At 40.6% G+C, this 18,715-nt stretch overlaps 1 protein-coding gene across 1 annotated transcript; it reads right to left on the reverse strand.

The window, feature by feature from the left end:
- Positions 1–11,373: 11,373 nt before the first annotated feature.
- Positions 11,374–18,111, reverse strand: LOC145899353 (uncharacterized). Its single transcript, XM_082988099.1, has 22 exons — positions 17,993–18,111; positions 17,831–17,895; positions 17,482–17,604; positions 17,101–17,214; positions 16,859–17,026; positions 16,681–16,766; positions 16,535–16,617; positions 16,326–16,428; positions 16,009–16,171; positions 15,590–15,748; positions 15,167–15,367; positions 14,929–15,090; positions 14,619–14,749; positions 14,383–14,551; positions 13,993–14,157; positions 13,692–13,777; positions 13,415–13,583; positions 13,199–13,354; positions 12,948–13,115; positions 12,665–12,890; positions 12,065–12,270; positions 11,374–11,953 (listed from the first exon to the last, which is right to left on the reverse strand). The coding sequence occupies exons 1-22, from the start codon at positions 18,019–18,021 to the stop codon at positions 11,841–11,843; spliced, it is 3,045 nt and encodes a 1,014-aa protein (XP_082844225.1). The 5' UTR covers positions 18,022–18,111; the 3' UTR covers positions 11,374–11,840.
- Positions 18,112–18,715: the final 604 nt, after the last annotated feature.

The raw sequence follows: 18,715 nt of genomic DNA on the forward strand, positions 1-18,715 counted from the left end.
TCTAGTTTTCAAAAAACATTTACATCTCTGTGCCTTACCGGAGCAGATTGTTAATGGAAGTGTTCACTTCAGAACAGGCTACACACCAGACGACTTGACGCGAGACAAACTTACCCAAACGTGTTCTGGCAAAAAAACTTCAAACCACATTAATGCATTTGGTTTATTAAATTGAACGATAACGTAAAACTCAGGCCCACGCTGTTGATCCATAATCCACCTTTGTTAGAAATACTTTTTGGAAGTTGCTCCTGTTTTAATAAATGAGATTAGAACATATAGGTGTTGAATCTCACGATCGATAGTCACTTACACTGTGCCGATGCCGCTGCGTCCAAATCATCCGTCCGGATCCCTGCCAAACCATTACTATGTTAAACATCTAATCCATCGTCTCACTGCATCCCATATACTTAGCGACGATTTTTTTTCACAACTCTTTACCAATTGTGTATCTTGTTAACCTCAACTTGCAAGCTTAATTGAGAACCAAATAAACCTGTTGGACAATCTTCCATTTCCATCTCGGATCCCTCGCATCCTGTCTGACCTGGAGTCCCATAGACGCAAGTTCTTCTTCTTGATCGCTGGTTTTCACTTCGCATCTTCGTACAACTTGTCCAAAGCGTCCATGGTCCCCAAAATGGGCAGAACTTGGCAAAAAAGTATGGAAGGGGTTATGACAGAAATACTGCATCGTGATGGCATTTACACACTTTTTCCTCGAAGTCAATTCCCTCGCAACCGAGATCACCAACTTCACCGTTAATACAAATACGGTGTCGTGTGTGATTCGTTGACCCACTCTTTTTGTTGCATTCGGACCATATTGTCCATTCTCCCCACTCTGCAAGATAACGCAAAGAGTGATTAAAAGGTATGACTTCAACTACAATTAGCCTAAATAAGGTTTTGAAATAAAATCACGCGTTGCTGCTGAAAGTTTTAAATCCGCGTCTGTTAGTTTGTTGAGATAAAGTTCTGCTTCACCTCTTTTCCTGCATGTCCCGTTGATACATGTTTCAAACTGGATATCCTCTCCCATACACCCCCCAACTCCGTGTTTACCTTTAGCACAATTCCTAAATCGAAACCGTGTGCCATTCTCCGAGGCGAAACTGCTCCATGTTTCCCAGTTTGACCAAGCTGCAACAAACCATGCAATTTTTTTCTTTTCAAAGAGAAACTGGCACAAACGTTACCATATGTTTTTGTACGCATTGAACTGAGTATGTGCAAACGGAAATAGCAATATATAGACAATAATCAAATCAATAATGTGGACTTACGACCAGAGGAGCATGTCTTATGTTTATTTGTGACTGTCATTTGCGTGTGTCCGGACATCCACGTTTCGTAGTTGGTAATGTTATAGAAGAGACCGTATTGTCCGCCATTCGTACACTGCTCGGCCCTTGATAAGGTTCCAGCCAAAAACCAATCGCAACTATCGCATCTTTGACATGCGAATGTGCTACCAGATGGTATCAGAAAAGATTCTGCACGAAGTCGAATAAGATTCATTTGCACACTCACTTAGTGCTTTCATGAGTGTTGCAATTCCAAAAAAATTATGTTTTGCTTCAAGATAATTCGCCAAGGAAATCTACTTACAAAAAATACGGGAAAAACGTATTCTCTGTTTTAAAAGTGGCTCATCTAGTTTGCTGAGATAGATAGAAAACAGTTTTTATTTCCTGTTTATTTTTTGCGCAACTTGTAAACATTGATTTGAAATAAGTATCTGTCAGAAAATCGGACTAACCTGTGCAGTTTGTCGTTTTAGCTTTGTTATGACGGGCACACAAACTCTGATGTGTGTTGCTGGAGCTGATATTGCAATTATGGGGTTCAACCACTTTCAGTCCAATCTCTTCAATCTGTATCGACGAATCGCCTAAAAATATTACATTTCATACTCATACGAACAAAAAAATTAAAGTTTGTTATACTTAATGTCTTGTATCCAACAGCAAAGCATTTTTCACCGACTTTGGGTGTCTCGCCATCAGGCAGACATATTGGTGTGACGTATCTCCCACTCCAAAAGGGCCTTGTAAGTCGAATTATAGCCACGCCGTTTTTTGTGCTCGAGTATTGCGGATGTAAAAAAATCTGAAGAAAACATCATCATTTCGTGTTTGTTAACCAAATACGGATTAACTGAGTATACCTGGGCTGCCTTGCGTATTTGACCATGCATGTTGGAAGGTGTTGGGGAACCTGCAGACACAGTTACTAAACCCGCGTTTTTGCCATCGATTCCACTGCAAAAAACTTCCATTATGGATGGCTTTAGCAAAAACCGAACCGCCAAAGCGTATCTTCACTTGTCTATTACAGCTATCATATCGAGATCAGAGTTTAAAGCGTTCGCAGACAAGGCATTACCACCTTCCCGACAAATCGGGGCGCGATCTGAAAAATCAAGCTCCCTGCGGTTGCATGAAACACTTCTTGCCTGATTATAATGGCAAAGATCATCTGCGCATATGTGAAGTCTACCCGGCAACGCACCAGTGTATCTTGACCGCAATATCCCCCGTTCAACCGCCAAGCTCCTGCAGCTTATAGATGGTAAAGCGTTTCGGCCATCCCACAGTCGTGAGTTCAAACCTCACCGGGAGCTTGATTTTTTAGATGTCGTTCCAAATGTCGGGAATTGGCTGCAATTTCTTGACTGCGAAGCCATTAAATCGCCAAATCAGGGTATTAATATTATATTTGGCATACGTCAAACATTGTGCATTGGTCACAATCCACTTGCTGTTGATCAGGCTGCCTCCACATACCGTCTCACGCACCTGAACGATAACCTGCGAAAACGGATAAACAGCAACTTAAGCAGTTAATTAGAAAACCGCGTATATCTCAAGCTTATACCATCCACGGCCACTTTGCAACATTTATCGATATTGGGTCTTCTGTAAGTGGCGTCGCGCCGCCGGATGTGCCGCACGACAGATAATTATATTCTGCGAATTATTGTCAAGATACACAATTATAATGAGTTAATAGATCAAATAAACTCTCAGAACTTACGTGTGTTTAATTTACAGCAGCCTTGCTGTCCGTAGTACTGTATTACGTGTTTAGCTAAACGACAATGAGAGCATCTGTAACTTCCTTCATGGTTGTCACACATTGCACGTGTTTTCCCGATTTCATTTTGACACACATTCGGCGTTTGACACTCATCGATATCTACACAATATATCAGGTATGTTTGCACGAATTGTCGCCAATATGCAGAACATCGTAAGTAGAAATTGTAATCCTCTACAGATTTTTTCTTACCAACGCAAGTTGAATTGTCATTGGCCAGGTTGTAACCGCTAAAGCAAGCACAGCCTGTTCTATTTGTTGTCGAGTTAAACTGACAGATGTGGTCGCATTGCAGTTTCGTGCAAACTAAAAGATAATGTAGAGTAAAATATTAAACGTATATTGATAGTAACTAAAGACTGTATGGACTCCAATAGAGCTCTACAAATATCTGAACATCATTGACGCTTTACATATGTCAAATACAAGAATGCAACTATTTTCAACTAATTCAAAGCACAATAATCCCATAATGCTTGTCCATGAAATGTGGACATCGTTTATCACAAATTTGTCATATACCTTCGTTTCCAACACATACCGCAGAATTGTTGCAAGTCATTTTACAATATGCTCCCACAATTTTTTCATGGCATAAGTGTGGATAATGTGGACACCAACTGTAACAATCTTTGCATTGATGATAATCTGCATTTGATAAAAAAGGCGGAATTAACGTATTTTTGTTCGACTTTAACGATAAAAACCCAAAACCTACTCTCTCTCAGGCACCGACCACTCGATTCCATCGGCAGTGCCAATATAGTAAGAAGAAAGAGTGCGACTGGTGACCTGAAAAAGTATAACAGAAACCCAACTAATTCGCCGTGATTACTAAAAACGCAAAAAAAACATTTACTCACCATACAAGGCACTTCATCGGTAGTGCCATATAGAATGTTTGTAATCGATTAATTTGCAAAGAAACACCGCTTTTTTAACGTTACGGTAACTGTCTTTACTTTCGATTCAGTGCTGCTAAACTCCAAACCTGGTGGACATTTTCTGAACTTACGGTCTGGGACATATTGATGCTTCCGATATTTATTCGCAGTTTAATAGCCCGCGGGACAGGATCACTGTATGACGTCAAATTCCAACTCCCTATCTGCACGACGTAATATGTTGCAAAATAAGCCTGGAAGTTTCGGCGTAATTGTTGTATTCTAATGCAAGGAAACTACGAGTTCTGCGAAAAACTAAAATAAACTTCAAAAAACAATTATAACCGCGTTATTACAGAAGCCCGAGGGTAATAGCGGCAAAAATGCCATTTGTAATTTTTTTTGTCGGAATTTATCTGGTAAAGCATCACAGGGGCGCATTTCAATGAGACACAGTATTGGAAATAAAATTGACTAAGGCCACACTCACGCTTTGCGCCGGCGGATTCTTTGTTTGTTTCATTATACGCCTGCGTGCGGGCGTACGCTCGGGACACTGAAACAAACAAAGAATCCGCCGGCGCAAAGCTTGAGTGTGGAACCGTCCTAATGCTTTTTGGTTTCCTTGCATTCCTGTACTTGCACTTTGCTACACAAACACTTTACACAGAAATTAGATGCAGAGATTTATTTCTAACAATGACTTGAAATAAGCTTGCAAGCTTATTCGAAGTAGGCTACATAGAGTAATAGTTTTGCTGAGCAATGTTGCATAACTCGAATCCTTGGCACCTGTCTGACCTGGAGTCCCGCAAGTTCTTCTTCGTGATCTCTGTTTTTTACTTTTTTTTCAACGTACATTCGAACAACTTGTCTAAAGCTTCCATGGCACCCAAAACGGACAAAACTTTGCAACGAAATTAAGTTTTATATTTCTTTTATTGTCCACAGAAAACAATGTGCCAATGCACTTTCGTTCGCGGGTTCTGTCCCAAAGGTTACCATTTGTTGGTTTGGCCTCAATGTATAACTGTGGAATCCGATGTTAATTTGTGTCTGTTTGAAGGCAATTGAAGTCAACTCCTGAAACTTGCAGAAAATCGTAAGCGACTGAACGGCTTCAAACAACAGTTGTGCGGTATTTCTAATATTTTCAAATAAAATTTACGCTTGATGGCATGACACGCATTCTAAGGGAACTGCAAAGCTAGTAATGTAAATTGAATTACACCTTAGTGTTCTCTACATGAGTTTTAGTATATTCACGCAAACGGAGTCTGCCAAAATAATCTGACTGCACTGCAACAGAGTTTATTCTCACATTGCTGTGTATTCTTATAAGGTTTCGGCAAACTGTAAAAAGAGAAAAAGAGCTGATGGCTTGTGGAACGATATGGGGAAAAAGGAAGCATTTCCACAAACGCAAAAGCTAGCAAAGCATTTTTGCGAAAAGGTACAAACCAACTACAATATTATTTCGGTATCTCTCGGCCATGCCATGTTTTAAAAAATGGCGGGAAAAGACACACTTGACAAGATAGGCGACATAGTAACGACAATAATGTAAGGTAACCATTTTCTTTGCAGGTTGCGAATTTCATGAGCTTCAACCGGGTGTATTAACAGAAGTTGCAGGTCTTCTGGCAATTCGTTTGCATGAACGCATGGGCTCTTTAGTCATCTTGGGCTCTTAAAAGGTTGTGATGTTTTCCTCAGTAAACAAATTGGTATAGTTTTTAAGCAATGGTAGTAACATGACCTCTTATTGCAGTTATATGAAAGGTTATCTGTTGGTCAATTAGCACGCCACTATTTTTTATTGTATGTCTTTCATAAACAGATTGAGCCTGCTTGAATTGAGGAATTATAGAGGAATTGTGGGTTGGTGGAATTGTGGAAAGTGGTATGTCAGTGTCCAAGAGAGCCGTGACGAGAAAAGGATGAATGAACCTTTTCGTTTGATCCCATAAGATTGTAGCAGAGAGTGCTTTTCTGAGGCATGACTGTTTTGAGTGTCATTTTAGTTGTGGTTTCCTGAAGGAAACTAGTGAAGTTTTAAACCCTTGTACTATTTTTTAATTTGCCTTTGGGACAAGTCCCATATGTTTGAACTTAAATTGTGCTGTAAGATTTTTTACATTTGTCGTATGCAAGATTCTTGTCTTCATCTTTATCATGCACTTGTTTATTTTGTGATTTTTTCTATCACATACATTTGATAAAATTCACACAACTTTTTTAGTTTTCAAAAAATGTTTACATCTCTGTGCCTTACCAGAGCAGATTGTTAATGGAAGTGTTCACTTCAGAACAGGCTTCACACCAGACGACTTGACGCGAGACAAACTTAGCCAAACGTGTTCTGGCCAAAAAACTTTAAACCACATTAATGCATTCGGTTTATTAAATTGAACGATAACGTAAAGCTCAGGCCCATGCCGTTGATCCATAATCCACCTTTGTAAGAAATACTTTCTGGAAGTTGCTCCTGTTTAAATAAACAAGAAATGAGATTAGAACATATAAGTGTTGAACCTCACGATTGATTAGTCGCCTACACTGTGCCGATGCCGCTGCGTCCAAATCATCCGTCCGGATCCCTGCCAAACCATTACTATGTTAAACATCGTCTCACTGCATCCCAGATACTTAGCAAGGATTTTGCTTCACAACAACTCTTTACCATTTGTGTATCTTATTAACTTGTTAACCTCAACTTGCAAGCTTAATTAAGAAGCAAATAAACCTGTTGGACAATCTTCCATGTCCATCTCGGATCCCTCGCATCCTGTCTGACCTGGAGTCCCATAGACGCAAGTTCTTCTTCTTGATCTCTGGTTTTCACTTCGCACCTTCGAACAACTTGTCCAAAGCGTCCATGGTCCCCAAAATGGGCAGAACTTGGCAAAAAAGTATGGAAGGGGTTATGACAGAAATACTGCATCGTGATGGCATCTACACACTTTTTCCTCGAAGTCAATTCCCTCGCAGCCGAGATCACCAACTTCACCGTCGTGTGTGATTCGTTGACCCACTCTTTTTGTTGCATTCGGACCATATTGTCCATTCTCCCCACTCTGCAAGATAACGCAAAGAGTGATTAAAAGGTATGACTTCAATTACAATTAGCCTAAATAAGGTTTTGAAATAAAATCACGCGTTACTGCTGAAAGTTTTAAATCCGCGTCTGTTAGTTTGTTGAGATAAAGTTCTGCTTCACCTCTTTTCCTGCATGTCCCGTTGATACATGTTTCAAACTGGATATCCTCTCCCATACACCCCCCAACTCCGTGTTTACCTTTAGCACAATTCCTAAATCGAAACCGTGTGCCATTCTCCGAGGCGAAACTGCTCCATGTTTCCCAGTTTGACCAAGCTGCAACAAGCCATGAAATTTGTTTCTTTTCATAAAGAAACTGGCACAAACGTTACCATATGTTTTTGTACGCATTGAACTGAGTATGTGCAAATGGAAAATAGCAATATATAGACAATAATCGAATCAATAATGTGGACTTACGACCAGAGGAGCATGTCTTATGTTTATTTGTGACTGTCATTTGCGTGTGTTCGGAGATCCACGTTTCGTAGTTGGTAATGTTATAGAAGAGACCGTATTGTCCGCCATTCGTACACTGCTCGGCCCTTGATAAGGTTCCAGCCAAATACCAATCACAGCTATCGCATCTTTGACATGCGAATGTGCTACCAGATGGTATCAGAAAAGATTCTGTACGAAGTCGAATAAGATTCATTTGCACACTCACTTAGTGCTTTCATGAGTGTTGCAATTCCCCAAAAAATTATGTTTTGCTTCAAGATAATTCGCCAAGGAAAACTACTTACAAAATATACGGGAAAAACGTATTCTCTGTATCAAAAGTGGCTCATCTAGTTTGCATAGATAGATAGAAAACAGTTTTTATTTCCTGTTTATTTTTTGCGCAACTTGTAAACATTGATTTGAAATAAGTATCTGTCAGAAAATCGGACTAACCTGTGCAGTTTGTCGTTTTAGCTATGTTATGACGGGCACACAAACTCTGATGTGTGTTGCTGGAGCTGATATTGCAATTATGGGGTTCAACCACTTTCAGTCCAATCTCTTCAATCTGTATCGACGAATCGCCTAAAAATATTACATTTCATACTCATACGAACAAAAAAATTAAAGTTTGTTATACTTAATGTCTTGTATCCAACAGCAAAGCATTTTTCACCGACTTTGGGTGTCTCGCCATCAGGCAGACATATTGGTGTGACGTATCTCCCACTCCAAAAGGGCCTTGTAAGTCGAATTATAGCCACGCCGTTTTTTGTGCTAGAGTATTGTGGATGTAAATAAATCTGAAGAAAACATCATCATTTTGTGTTTGTTAACCAAATACGGATTAACTGAGTATACCTGGGCTGCCTTGCGTATTTGACCATGCATGTTGGAAGGTATTGGGGAACCTGCAGACACAGTTACTAAACCCGCGTTTTTGCCATCGATTCCACTGCAAAAAACTTCCATTATGGATGGCTTTAGCAAAAACCGAACCGCCAAAGCGTATCTTCACTTGTCTATTACAGCTATCATATCGAGATCAGAGTTTAAAGGGTTCGCAGACAAGGCATTACCACCTTCCCGACAAATCGGGGCGGATCTGAAAAATCAAGCTCCCTGCGGTTGCATGAAACACTTCTTGCCTGATTATAATGGCAAAGATCATCTGCGCATATGTGAAGTCTACCCGGCAACGCACCAGTGTATCTTGACCGCAATATCCCCCGTTCAACCGCCAAGCTCCTGCAGCTTATAGATGGTAAAGCGTTTCGGCCATCCCACAGTCGTGAGTTCAAACCTCACCGGGAGCTTGATTTTTTAGATGTCGTTCCAAATGTCGGGAATTGGCTGCAATTTCTTGACTGCGAAGCCATTAAATCGCCAAATCAGGGTATAAATATTATATTTGGCATACGTCAAACATTGTGCATTGGTCACAATCCACTTGCTGTTGATCAGGCTGCCTCCACATACCGTCTCACGCACCTGAACGATAACCTGCGAAAACGGATAAACAACAACTTAAGCAGTTAATTAGAAAACCGCGTATATCTCAAGCTTATACCATCCACGGCCACTTTGCAACATTTATCGATATTGGGTCTTCTGTAAGTGGCGTCGCGCCGCCGGATGTGCCGCACGACAGATAATTATATTCTGCGAATTATTGTCAAGATACACAATTATAATGAGTTAATAGATCAAATAAACTCTCAGAACTTACGTGTGTTTAATTTACAGCAGCCTTGCTGTCCGTAGTACTGTATTACGTGTTTAGCTAAACGACAATGAGAGCATCTGTAACTTCCTTCATGGTTGTCACACATTGCACGTGTTTTCCCGATTTCATTTTGACACACATTCGGCGTTTGACACTCATCGATATCTACACAATATATCAGGTATGTTTGCACGAATTGTCGCCAATATGCAGAACATCGTAAGTAGAAATTGTAATCCTCTACAGATTTTTTCTTACCAACGCAAGTTGAATTGTCATTGGCCAGGTTGTAACCGCTAAAGCAAGCACAGCCTGTTCTATTTGTTGTCGAGTTAAACTGACAGATGTGGTCGCATTGCAGTTTCGTGCAAACTAAAAGATAATGTAGAGTAAAATATTAAACGTATATTGATAGTAACTAAAGACTGTATGGACTCCAATAGAGCTCTACAAATATCTGAACATCATTGACGCTTTACATATGTCAAATACACGAATGCAACTATTATCAACTAATTCAAAGCACAATAATCCCATAATGCTTGTCCATGAAATGTGGACATCGTTTATCACAAATTTGTCATATACCTTCGTTTCCAACACATACGGCAGAATTGTTGCAAGTCATTTTACAATATGCTCCCACAATTTTTTCATGGCATAAGTGTGCATAATGTGGACACCAACTGTAACAATCTTTGCATTGATGATAATCTGCATTTGATAAAAAAGGCGGAATTAACGTATTTTTTTTCGACTTTAACGATAAAATCCAAAAACCTACTATCTCTCAGGCACCGACCACTCGATTCCAACGGCAGTGCCAATGTAGTAAGAAGAAAAAGTGCGACTGGTGACCTGAAAAAGTATAACAGAAACCCAACTAATTCGCCGTGATTACTAAAAAAGCAAAAAAAAACATTTACTTACCATACAAGGCACTTCATCGGTAGTGCCATTTAGAATGTTTGTAATCGATTAATTTGCAAAGAAACACCGTTTTTTTAAAGTTACGGTAACTGTCTTTACTTTCGATTCAGTGTTGTTAAACTCCAAACCTGGTGGACATTTTCTGAACTTACGGTCTGGGACATATTGATGCTTCCGATATTTATTCGCAGTTTAATAGCCCGCGGGACAGGATCACTGTATGACGTCAAATTCCAACTCCCTTTCCGCACGACGTAATATGTTGCAAAAAAAGCCTGGAAGTTTCGGCGTAATATGTTATATTCTAATGCAAGGAAACTACGAGTTCTGTGAAAAACTAAAATAAACTTCAAAAAACAATTATAACCGCGTTATTACAGAAGCCCGAGGGTAATAGCGGCAAAAATGCCATTTGTAATTTTATTTTGTCGGAATTAATCTGGTAAAGCACCACAGGGGCGCATTTCAATGAGACACAATATTGGAAATAAAATTAACTAAGGCCGGGTCCACACTCACGCTTTGCGCCGGCGGATTCTTTGTTTGTTTCATTATACGCCGGCGTGCGGGCGTACGCTCGGGAAACTGAAACAAACAAAGAATCCGCCGGCGCGAAGCGTGAGTGTGGACCCGGCCTAATGCTTTTTGGTTTCCTTGCATTCCTGTACTTGCACTTTGCTACACAAACACTTTACACAGAAATTAGATGCAGAGATTTATTTCTAACAATGACTCGAAATGCAAGCTTGCAAGCTTATTCGAAGTAGGCTACATAGAGTAATAGTTTTGCTGAGCAATGTTGCATAACTCAAATCCTTGGCACCTGTCTGACCTGGAGTCCCGCAAGTTCTTCTTCGTAATCTCTGTTTTTCACTCTTTTTTCAACGTGCATTCGAACAACTTGTCTAAAGCTTCCATGGCACCCAAAATGGACAAAACTATGCAACGAAATCAAGTTTTTATATTTCTTTTATTGTCCACAGAAAATAATGTGCCAATGCACTTTCGTTCTTGGGTTCTGTCCCAAAGGTTACCATTTGTTGTTTTGGCCACAATGTATAACTGTGGAAGCCGATGTTAATTTGTGTCTGTTTTAAGGCAATTGAAGTCAACTTCTGAAACTTACAGAAAACTGTAAGCGACTAAACGGCTTCAAACAACAGTTGTGCAATATTTCTAATATTTTCAAATAAAATTTTCGCTTGATGGCATGACACGCATTCTAAGGGAACTGCAAAGCTAGTAATGTAAATTGAATTACTCCTTAGTGTTCTCTACATGAGTTTTAGTATATTCACGCAAACGGAATCTGCCAAAATAATCTGACTGCACTGCAACTGAGTTTATTCTCACACTGCTGTGTATTCTTATAAGGTTTAGGCAAACTGCAAAAAGAGAAAAAGAGATGATGGCTTGTGGAACGATATGGGGTAATAAGAAGCATTTCCACAAACGCAAAAGCAAGCAAAGCATTTTCGCGAAAAGGTATAAACCAACTACAATATTATTTCGGTATCTCTCGGCCATGCCATGTTTTAAAAAACGGCGGGAAAAGACACACTTGACAAGATAGGCGACATAGTAACGACAATAATGTAAGGTGACCATTTTCTTTGCAGGTTGCGAATTTCATGAGCTTCAACCGGGTGTATTAACAAAAGTTGCAGGTCTTCTGGCAATTCGTTTGCATGAATGCATGGCTACCACAATACAGAGCGTAGAACTCGCACACACTCGACAAGTAAACGTCTTGGCATCGGTTATCTGAACCAAAAACATTGTTTAAATGCGAAATGAAACAAAAGCACTTGTAGTAATATTTTGAAAGTAATAGTGGATATACAGTATAAATACCGAAGCTATGCAAACACTTACCGTGTAAGCAGCATTCCAAAGCGCAGTTGTTTTGCATATAAACTCTAAGGGTAATGCAGTATCCTTGGGAGGAAAATGTCGAGCAGGCTTGGTCGGTATTTACGTTAGTTAAACCAGCACATGGACCAGTTGGACAGTCTGCAAGTGTGCACTCATCTGAACTTGTTGCTTCGCCTGGGCATTTGCCTGGTCCGCCATTGCAGGTTCTAAAAAAACAAGGCACAATAGCACGGTTAAATCTATTTGTCTACGTTAGCAGATTCCTATAAATTTCAGGTCACAATAACTTTCCTGTAATTTTTTTCAGTTCATAACAACTTTTTTATAACCCGTGGACAATTTGGTTTACAATAGTTGCATAAAATTTTACGTCCTACTTCTAGGAGAAACGAGCTCAGTCATAGAGAAGCAGAAATGAAAACAAAATCACACAAAAAAAAAAAACACAATTAGCATTGACAAAATTAACACAATTATCCAAAAAAAAGCTGTTAACGCAATTAAAAATGGTTGAGATTTCATTACGTATTCAGGAAGATATCGAACCGCAAGGAACCACTTTGGTAGTTGCTGTGTGGATGGCCAACAGCAAAAGTTTACCTTGTACGTGTTTTAGTTCCAGTCCCACACGTCACGGAACAGTCTCCGTAAGGACCCCATGGGTTCCACTGGCACACGGCAGCCTGACAATCAGCTGTTTGGGTGAGGACCAGTCCGTGTTCATCGGCTGGACAAAGGCCAGGTTGCGGACAAGTTCTCGTGCGGGTTTTCTTGCCTGGGCCGCATGGCTTGTCGCATGGACCGTATGACGACCAAGTTGTGAAAACTGCACAAAAAAATTGTAATGCTGCCCAGCTATTAAATTTCAATGTGAAAAACGTACCAGGGCAATCCGCCTCAGCGCAATTTTGTCGCCTTCTTCTGTTTCCATTGCATCCGTCCTGGCCGACGTTTCCATTCCTACACTGCCTTGTGGCAAATTGCGATCCTCCACCGCATGTAGCGTCGCAAGAACCCCAAGCCGTCCACGAACCCCAGGAAGGACATGTTTCTATTTGTATAAATACATATGCAGACCATTTATTTAGATGAAGCACTTGATTTTATTCTATATGCCTAAATATTTTTACTTACGCGTCTCACAGTTCTGATTTCTGCTGGTTGCACCCTGGCAACCAATATCACCCACTGTCCCGTTAACACAAACCCTAGTCGCAGTTTGCATTCCGCCACCGCAAGTTTTTGAGCAAGTCGACCACTCAGTCCATTTTCCCCACACTGGGCAGCTCTCTGAAGATGTAGTTTATGTTAATTGTTGTATCTCCGCAACCAACTCTATGCATGACTTACGTGTCCTGCAAGGACGTGAACGGGTGTTCTTTCCTCGGCACCCGAGGTCGCCAACATTCCCGAATAAACACGTTCTGGTGCCCGTCTGCGTTCCCCCTTCGCACGTTTTGGAGCATGTAGTCCACTTGCTCCAATCTCCCCATTTCGGACACTCCATTTCATTGCAAGCCTACATGAAAAACATTGAAAAATAAGCAACCTTGCTAAACACATTTTCTTTTTATCCCTTAGCATTAGCGTACTGCATGCATTTTGAAGCACTTTTATCTGCCAGTACCTCCGATTGTGTATTTCCATTTCTAGTTCTGGATCTTGTTCCGCCTCCGCAGGTTAAACTACATGGTGTCCACTGTGACCATTCATCTACGAAAATACACATTATCGTGATGTATAAAATACCAATCGCTAAATTGTTGCTAAGTCACTTCTAAACTTGTAATAACAAACGATGTTTAATTTCAGTATGGCGGATTCAAATTACTTCTTTATTTCGTTGCAAAACTCTTCCATGGTTGCTTACTTAGTTTTTTGCCGCGATGTATTTTTGTTAAAGCTCATTAACTTTCCTATTAACTTACTTGGACAAGCTTCTATCGTACACGTGCGAGTTCTAGTATCTGATCCCTCGCAGCCTATCTGGCCAACGTTTCCGTTGATACACGTTCTAGTTCCTGTCTGACTTCCCTCGCCGCACGTTTTGCTGCAGGTTCCCCACGTGTATTGAGACCAATAGGGACACAAATCTTCAAAAAAAGAATTAAGTTACGTTGAGTTTATTATTTTCTTCTTTTTTTATTCCGTTATGAAGCTTTCGCCTTTACGATTAGTTGTGTACAAGAAATCCAACAAGCGTAGGCAACGTTTTAAAGTATCACGAAACATTTCTGAAAAATATTGACTTTTTGAAAGTTCTGTTCCCACCACAAGCCATGCCTTACACACGTGATTAAAAGTTTGCGCAAACTTACTTGAGTTGCAATCTTTCTCCCCGGTTGCGGCTCCAACACAACCACTCTGGCCGGGAGTTCCATTCACGCAAGTCCTGTTTCTCGTCGACTTGCCCCCGCCGCAAGTTTTTGAGCAGGTTGTCCAAACAGTCCACGGCCCCCACGCAGGACAAATCACCGGACCGCATGGCTAAATGTAAAGGTTGAAAGTCAGTATGCGTTTGCCGTAGTAAAACAAAAGGGTTCGCGTGTCTTACAGCTTGGTCGATTTGAGATCCCGGGCAACCGGGATCGCCAACTTGTCCGTTGATGCACGATCTTTGTCTTGTGCGACTGACACTGCCGCAGGTTTGGGAGCACTGGGTCCATTGCGTCCACTCACCCCAATCTAACAAAACATGTAAAAAATTTAATATACGGTTTTGTGGAAAACCAAACGCGTGAGGATGCAATTAAAGGCTGACCTAAACGAATGAAATGGTTGCCATGTTGACTTTTTTTATTAGAATTAATAATACGTTTCCTTTAAATTAAGATTACAATAATATGAAGAGTTTTGAAAATTACATTCTTGTTCACAGGAGCCGGTGTTGCAGGTTTCTGACTGAAAGTCCTCGCCAAGGCAATTCCCTCTGCCCTTGATACCATCCTGACAGGTTCTATAACGTGATCTCGTGCCACTGTCGCAGGTTTTGCTGCAAGATGACCAACTCTCCCATTGCAGCCAATCTGTTAGGAACAGATTTACGGTCATTGACACAAACTAAGTTTTTTTCCACATGAATCGTGAATGGATGACACTTACATGGCGTGCCGCAGTTTGCGTGACTGGTATCAACAGTCACCTGCTGGGTTTGCTGAGCAATCCATGTCTCGAATGTTGTGATATCAGCGTATACACCATACCGTCCAGCCACCGCGCAACTGATACCGAAAGATGTGGAGCCAGCCAAATACCAGTCGCAGTTCTTGCATCGCTGGCACACGTAAGGACCACCGGAGTCCCCTATATTGAATGGACAATAAACACCGGTTTAACCTAACTGGTTGATTTCCACACCGCAGAAGTGAAAGTACAACAAATGAATGAAAAAAGGCAAAAATAAACTTTTTTAGCAAATTTAGACCTTGTAACCAAAACAAAGCAGGTGTACAAAATACAATATTGGTTCTAAAATATGGCACAGTATGTTATCGTTTTCAATTACGTCACGGAAATAGTGTAAACCTTGGCAAGAGTCTTTGCCCCCAGTCTTGTACCCAGCGCAGATCATCGTGTCTGGGTTGATGGTGTGAGTCGTTCCAGTAAACGATTGGTTGCACGTTTGGTAGTCGACAACCGGCAAGGCCACTTCCTGAAGTTGAACCGCTAGGTTTCCTCCGTAGGCTACATACCAGATATATTGAATATACTCACTCCATTTGAACTTACGTCTCTTACAATTAGTTTCCACAAAGCCGACACACAAAACACAAAGTAAAAAAAACTGCTGTCACTGTGTGGATATACTGCTTAAAAAATGCGGGTTAAAGTCTAACACCGCGATAGACTTTAAAGTTTAAAATAGCATTTTTAAACTTGTATGTAATTGAAATAAAAAAAATAAATGTATAATAAACGAGTAAATTTGTACTTAAATCACGTACATGTCGTTCCGTATCCTGTGGCAAAACATGTGTCGCCCGGTTGTGGTCTTTCTCCGTTTGGTAAGCAGATTGGAGAGACGTAGCGACCAAAGAAAAATGGTGTGGTTACCCGCACCAATGCGACATCATTCCTTAGGTTGGTATATTGAGGATGAACGATAACCTTGGAAAAAAAACAAATATCAATTTAATTTTGGTCCCATCAATATTGATGTTTTAATTTGTCTTAAAAAAAGCATATATATATATATATACATATATGTATATATGTGCATATATGATTATCCGTCTGATGAGGCTTAAAACTCTCTTTTTACCTGAGCTGCGTCGCGGGTTTGATGGTGGAGGCTGGTTTGGTTAACGGTGTGAGTAACACCTGCTACGATTGTCAAAACGCTCAGATCCTGGACCCCGATGCCTCTGTAATAAGAGGCATAAATAAAAAAGTCAAATTTTGCACTTGCTTCAACTAACTAAATATTTTTTGCACAAATTTGAATATTCCGATCAAAGGGCAGACACTTACACCAGGCAGTGACCTGCTGTGACGATCCACCTGTCGCTGATCAGACTGCCCCCACAGACCTGATTACGAACCTTGATGTAAACCTGGCAAGACATCAATGAGTAAAGTTTGTACCGACTGCCCTACTTTGCCAGAGTGTTATTTACCTGCCACGGCCACTTTTCAATGTCTGTATCTACCCCGTCAACGACTCTCCCAGTGTTAGTCGTGCTTCTTCCGCAAGTGGCTGCATCTGTTATCAACACCGTATCGATTATGTGCTTATCGATAACAGAAGGCCCCTAACTAGCGTATTTTTGATGTAGGAAAATAAACGACTCTTACCATCGATGGAGCAACAACCGTTTTGTTGATAGTATCCAATTTTTTTCGGCCCTGACGCGGATTTGGGACAAGCTGAACATGCAAAACCTCCAGGAGTGTTGCGGCATGCCTCGAAGGGTTTCCCTTCAACGTTCTGGCATACGTTTGGGGTTTCGCACTCGTCGATATCTGAGTAACAGTGTGACAATTTACCAATCAACTATTGGTCAATTTTAATTTGTAACATTCTATAGTTTGCATACCCAGACACGATATTCCGTCGCTCCCGAGTTTGTATCCATTGAAGCAGTCGCATTTGGACGTTTTGTCTGTTGCGTTGTATATGCAGCGGTCTTGGCATTTCATGTCGATGCAAGCTACAGAAACAAAACATATATTTGACTAAAAAACGTATAATTTTGATATTTAGCTTGACCAATTCATTTCGAAGATGTGTTTGGAAACATGAAACTTGTTTGTTCGCGTAAAAAAAATTCGCATAACATTTATTTCGAATGTTAGGATAACATACACTCGGATAGCCAATCTTTGAATAAACCCTAAAACGTTTGTATTTTCTGAAATATGATTTTGACGTAAACACTTTGATTTATACATGTGTCAATTGATCAATGAATAATTACCGTCGATCCCGCACGATACGGCGGTCCCGCAAGATTTAGGACAATATCTTCCGACTATCTCCTCACCGCACAAACTTATATGGTTCGGACACCAGGAGTAACAATCCTTGCAACCAATTTCACCTGAAACGTGTAAAAGTGAACAAACTTTAACATACGGAATAAAAGATAGCCTCCTGAGGTTCACATGAAATACTACTGTGTAATATTTTATTATCTTGTTGCAGACATTAGGGTGATCAGTTCTTTAATGTTTCTATTATTACGGATTACTCATCTTGATTACGTTATAATGATATATGACTGTTTAAATTTAGCAAACACATTTTTCGGTTAAAGGATCACTTACCCGCAGTACATTGTGCATCTGACAATGAAGGCATGAAAACAAGACCAAGCAACAGAATTGTCAACCTGAGAAATATTCAGTTGTATTTGACCGGTGTTTACGCAGCAAAAGTATTTGACCTTACTTCTCATACAACCAAGTCTTATAGAAAATGTTACTTACGACGTGAGGAGATTGCTTGAAACTCCCATGTTCGCTTTTCATATGCAGAGAGCAGTTAACTCTAAAGTGTCGACAACTAATATTCTGCAAAATGCAAATACAAAATGACCTGAAGTATTTTCTGGCGGCGAGGTGACCAGAAATATATTTGCCGAGACGCCTCAGGCGAACGCGTGACGTCACACTTTCGACCTTCCCAAGTAGGACCGCGATATGACGTAACAAGATAGTCTCGTCTCGGGCCAAGCTGTGACTCACGTCTTGTCCATGCCTTTAAATATATAACCTTCCGGAAAAAGAACCTTTTTTTCTATGAATGAATTGCCGTTGGAAAACAGCGTCAATAAAAAGCTCCTCGGTGCAATTAAACCAGAAAGATTATTCCTCTGTACGTCATCGTATTTTACCGTGCCTTGGGCAGTCAGGACTCCCGTTCGCGTTCTGCTGCGTCAGCAAGACGACAATATAAAAAAATCTACTAGCGCGTTTATTTTTAAACCCGATCTGTTGGCCAAAATGCCGACATGACAGAGCAACCGAACTTGTTTACAAATAGCTGCGGGCGGAAAAGGTTTGAGATTATGTGCGGACAGCCCGACTTTCTGCAGAACATTCTCCCTCGCTTTTTAGTTTTTAGCAGCAATTTTAATCAATGCTCACAAGGTTCAACCTCATCATACACTCAAGACTAGCGATATAGATTTCCTGCGATGTGAGCACCAA

Source organism: Ascidia mentula, chromosome 4 (genome assembly GCF_947561715.1).
Source record: "Ascidia mentula chromosome 4, kaAscMent1.1, whole genome shotgun sequence".
Lineage (NCBI taxonomy): Eukaryota > Metazoa > Chordata > Ascidiacea > Phlebobranchia > Ascidiidae > Ascidia > Ascidia mentula.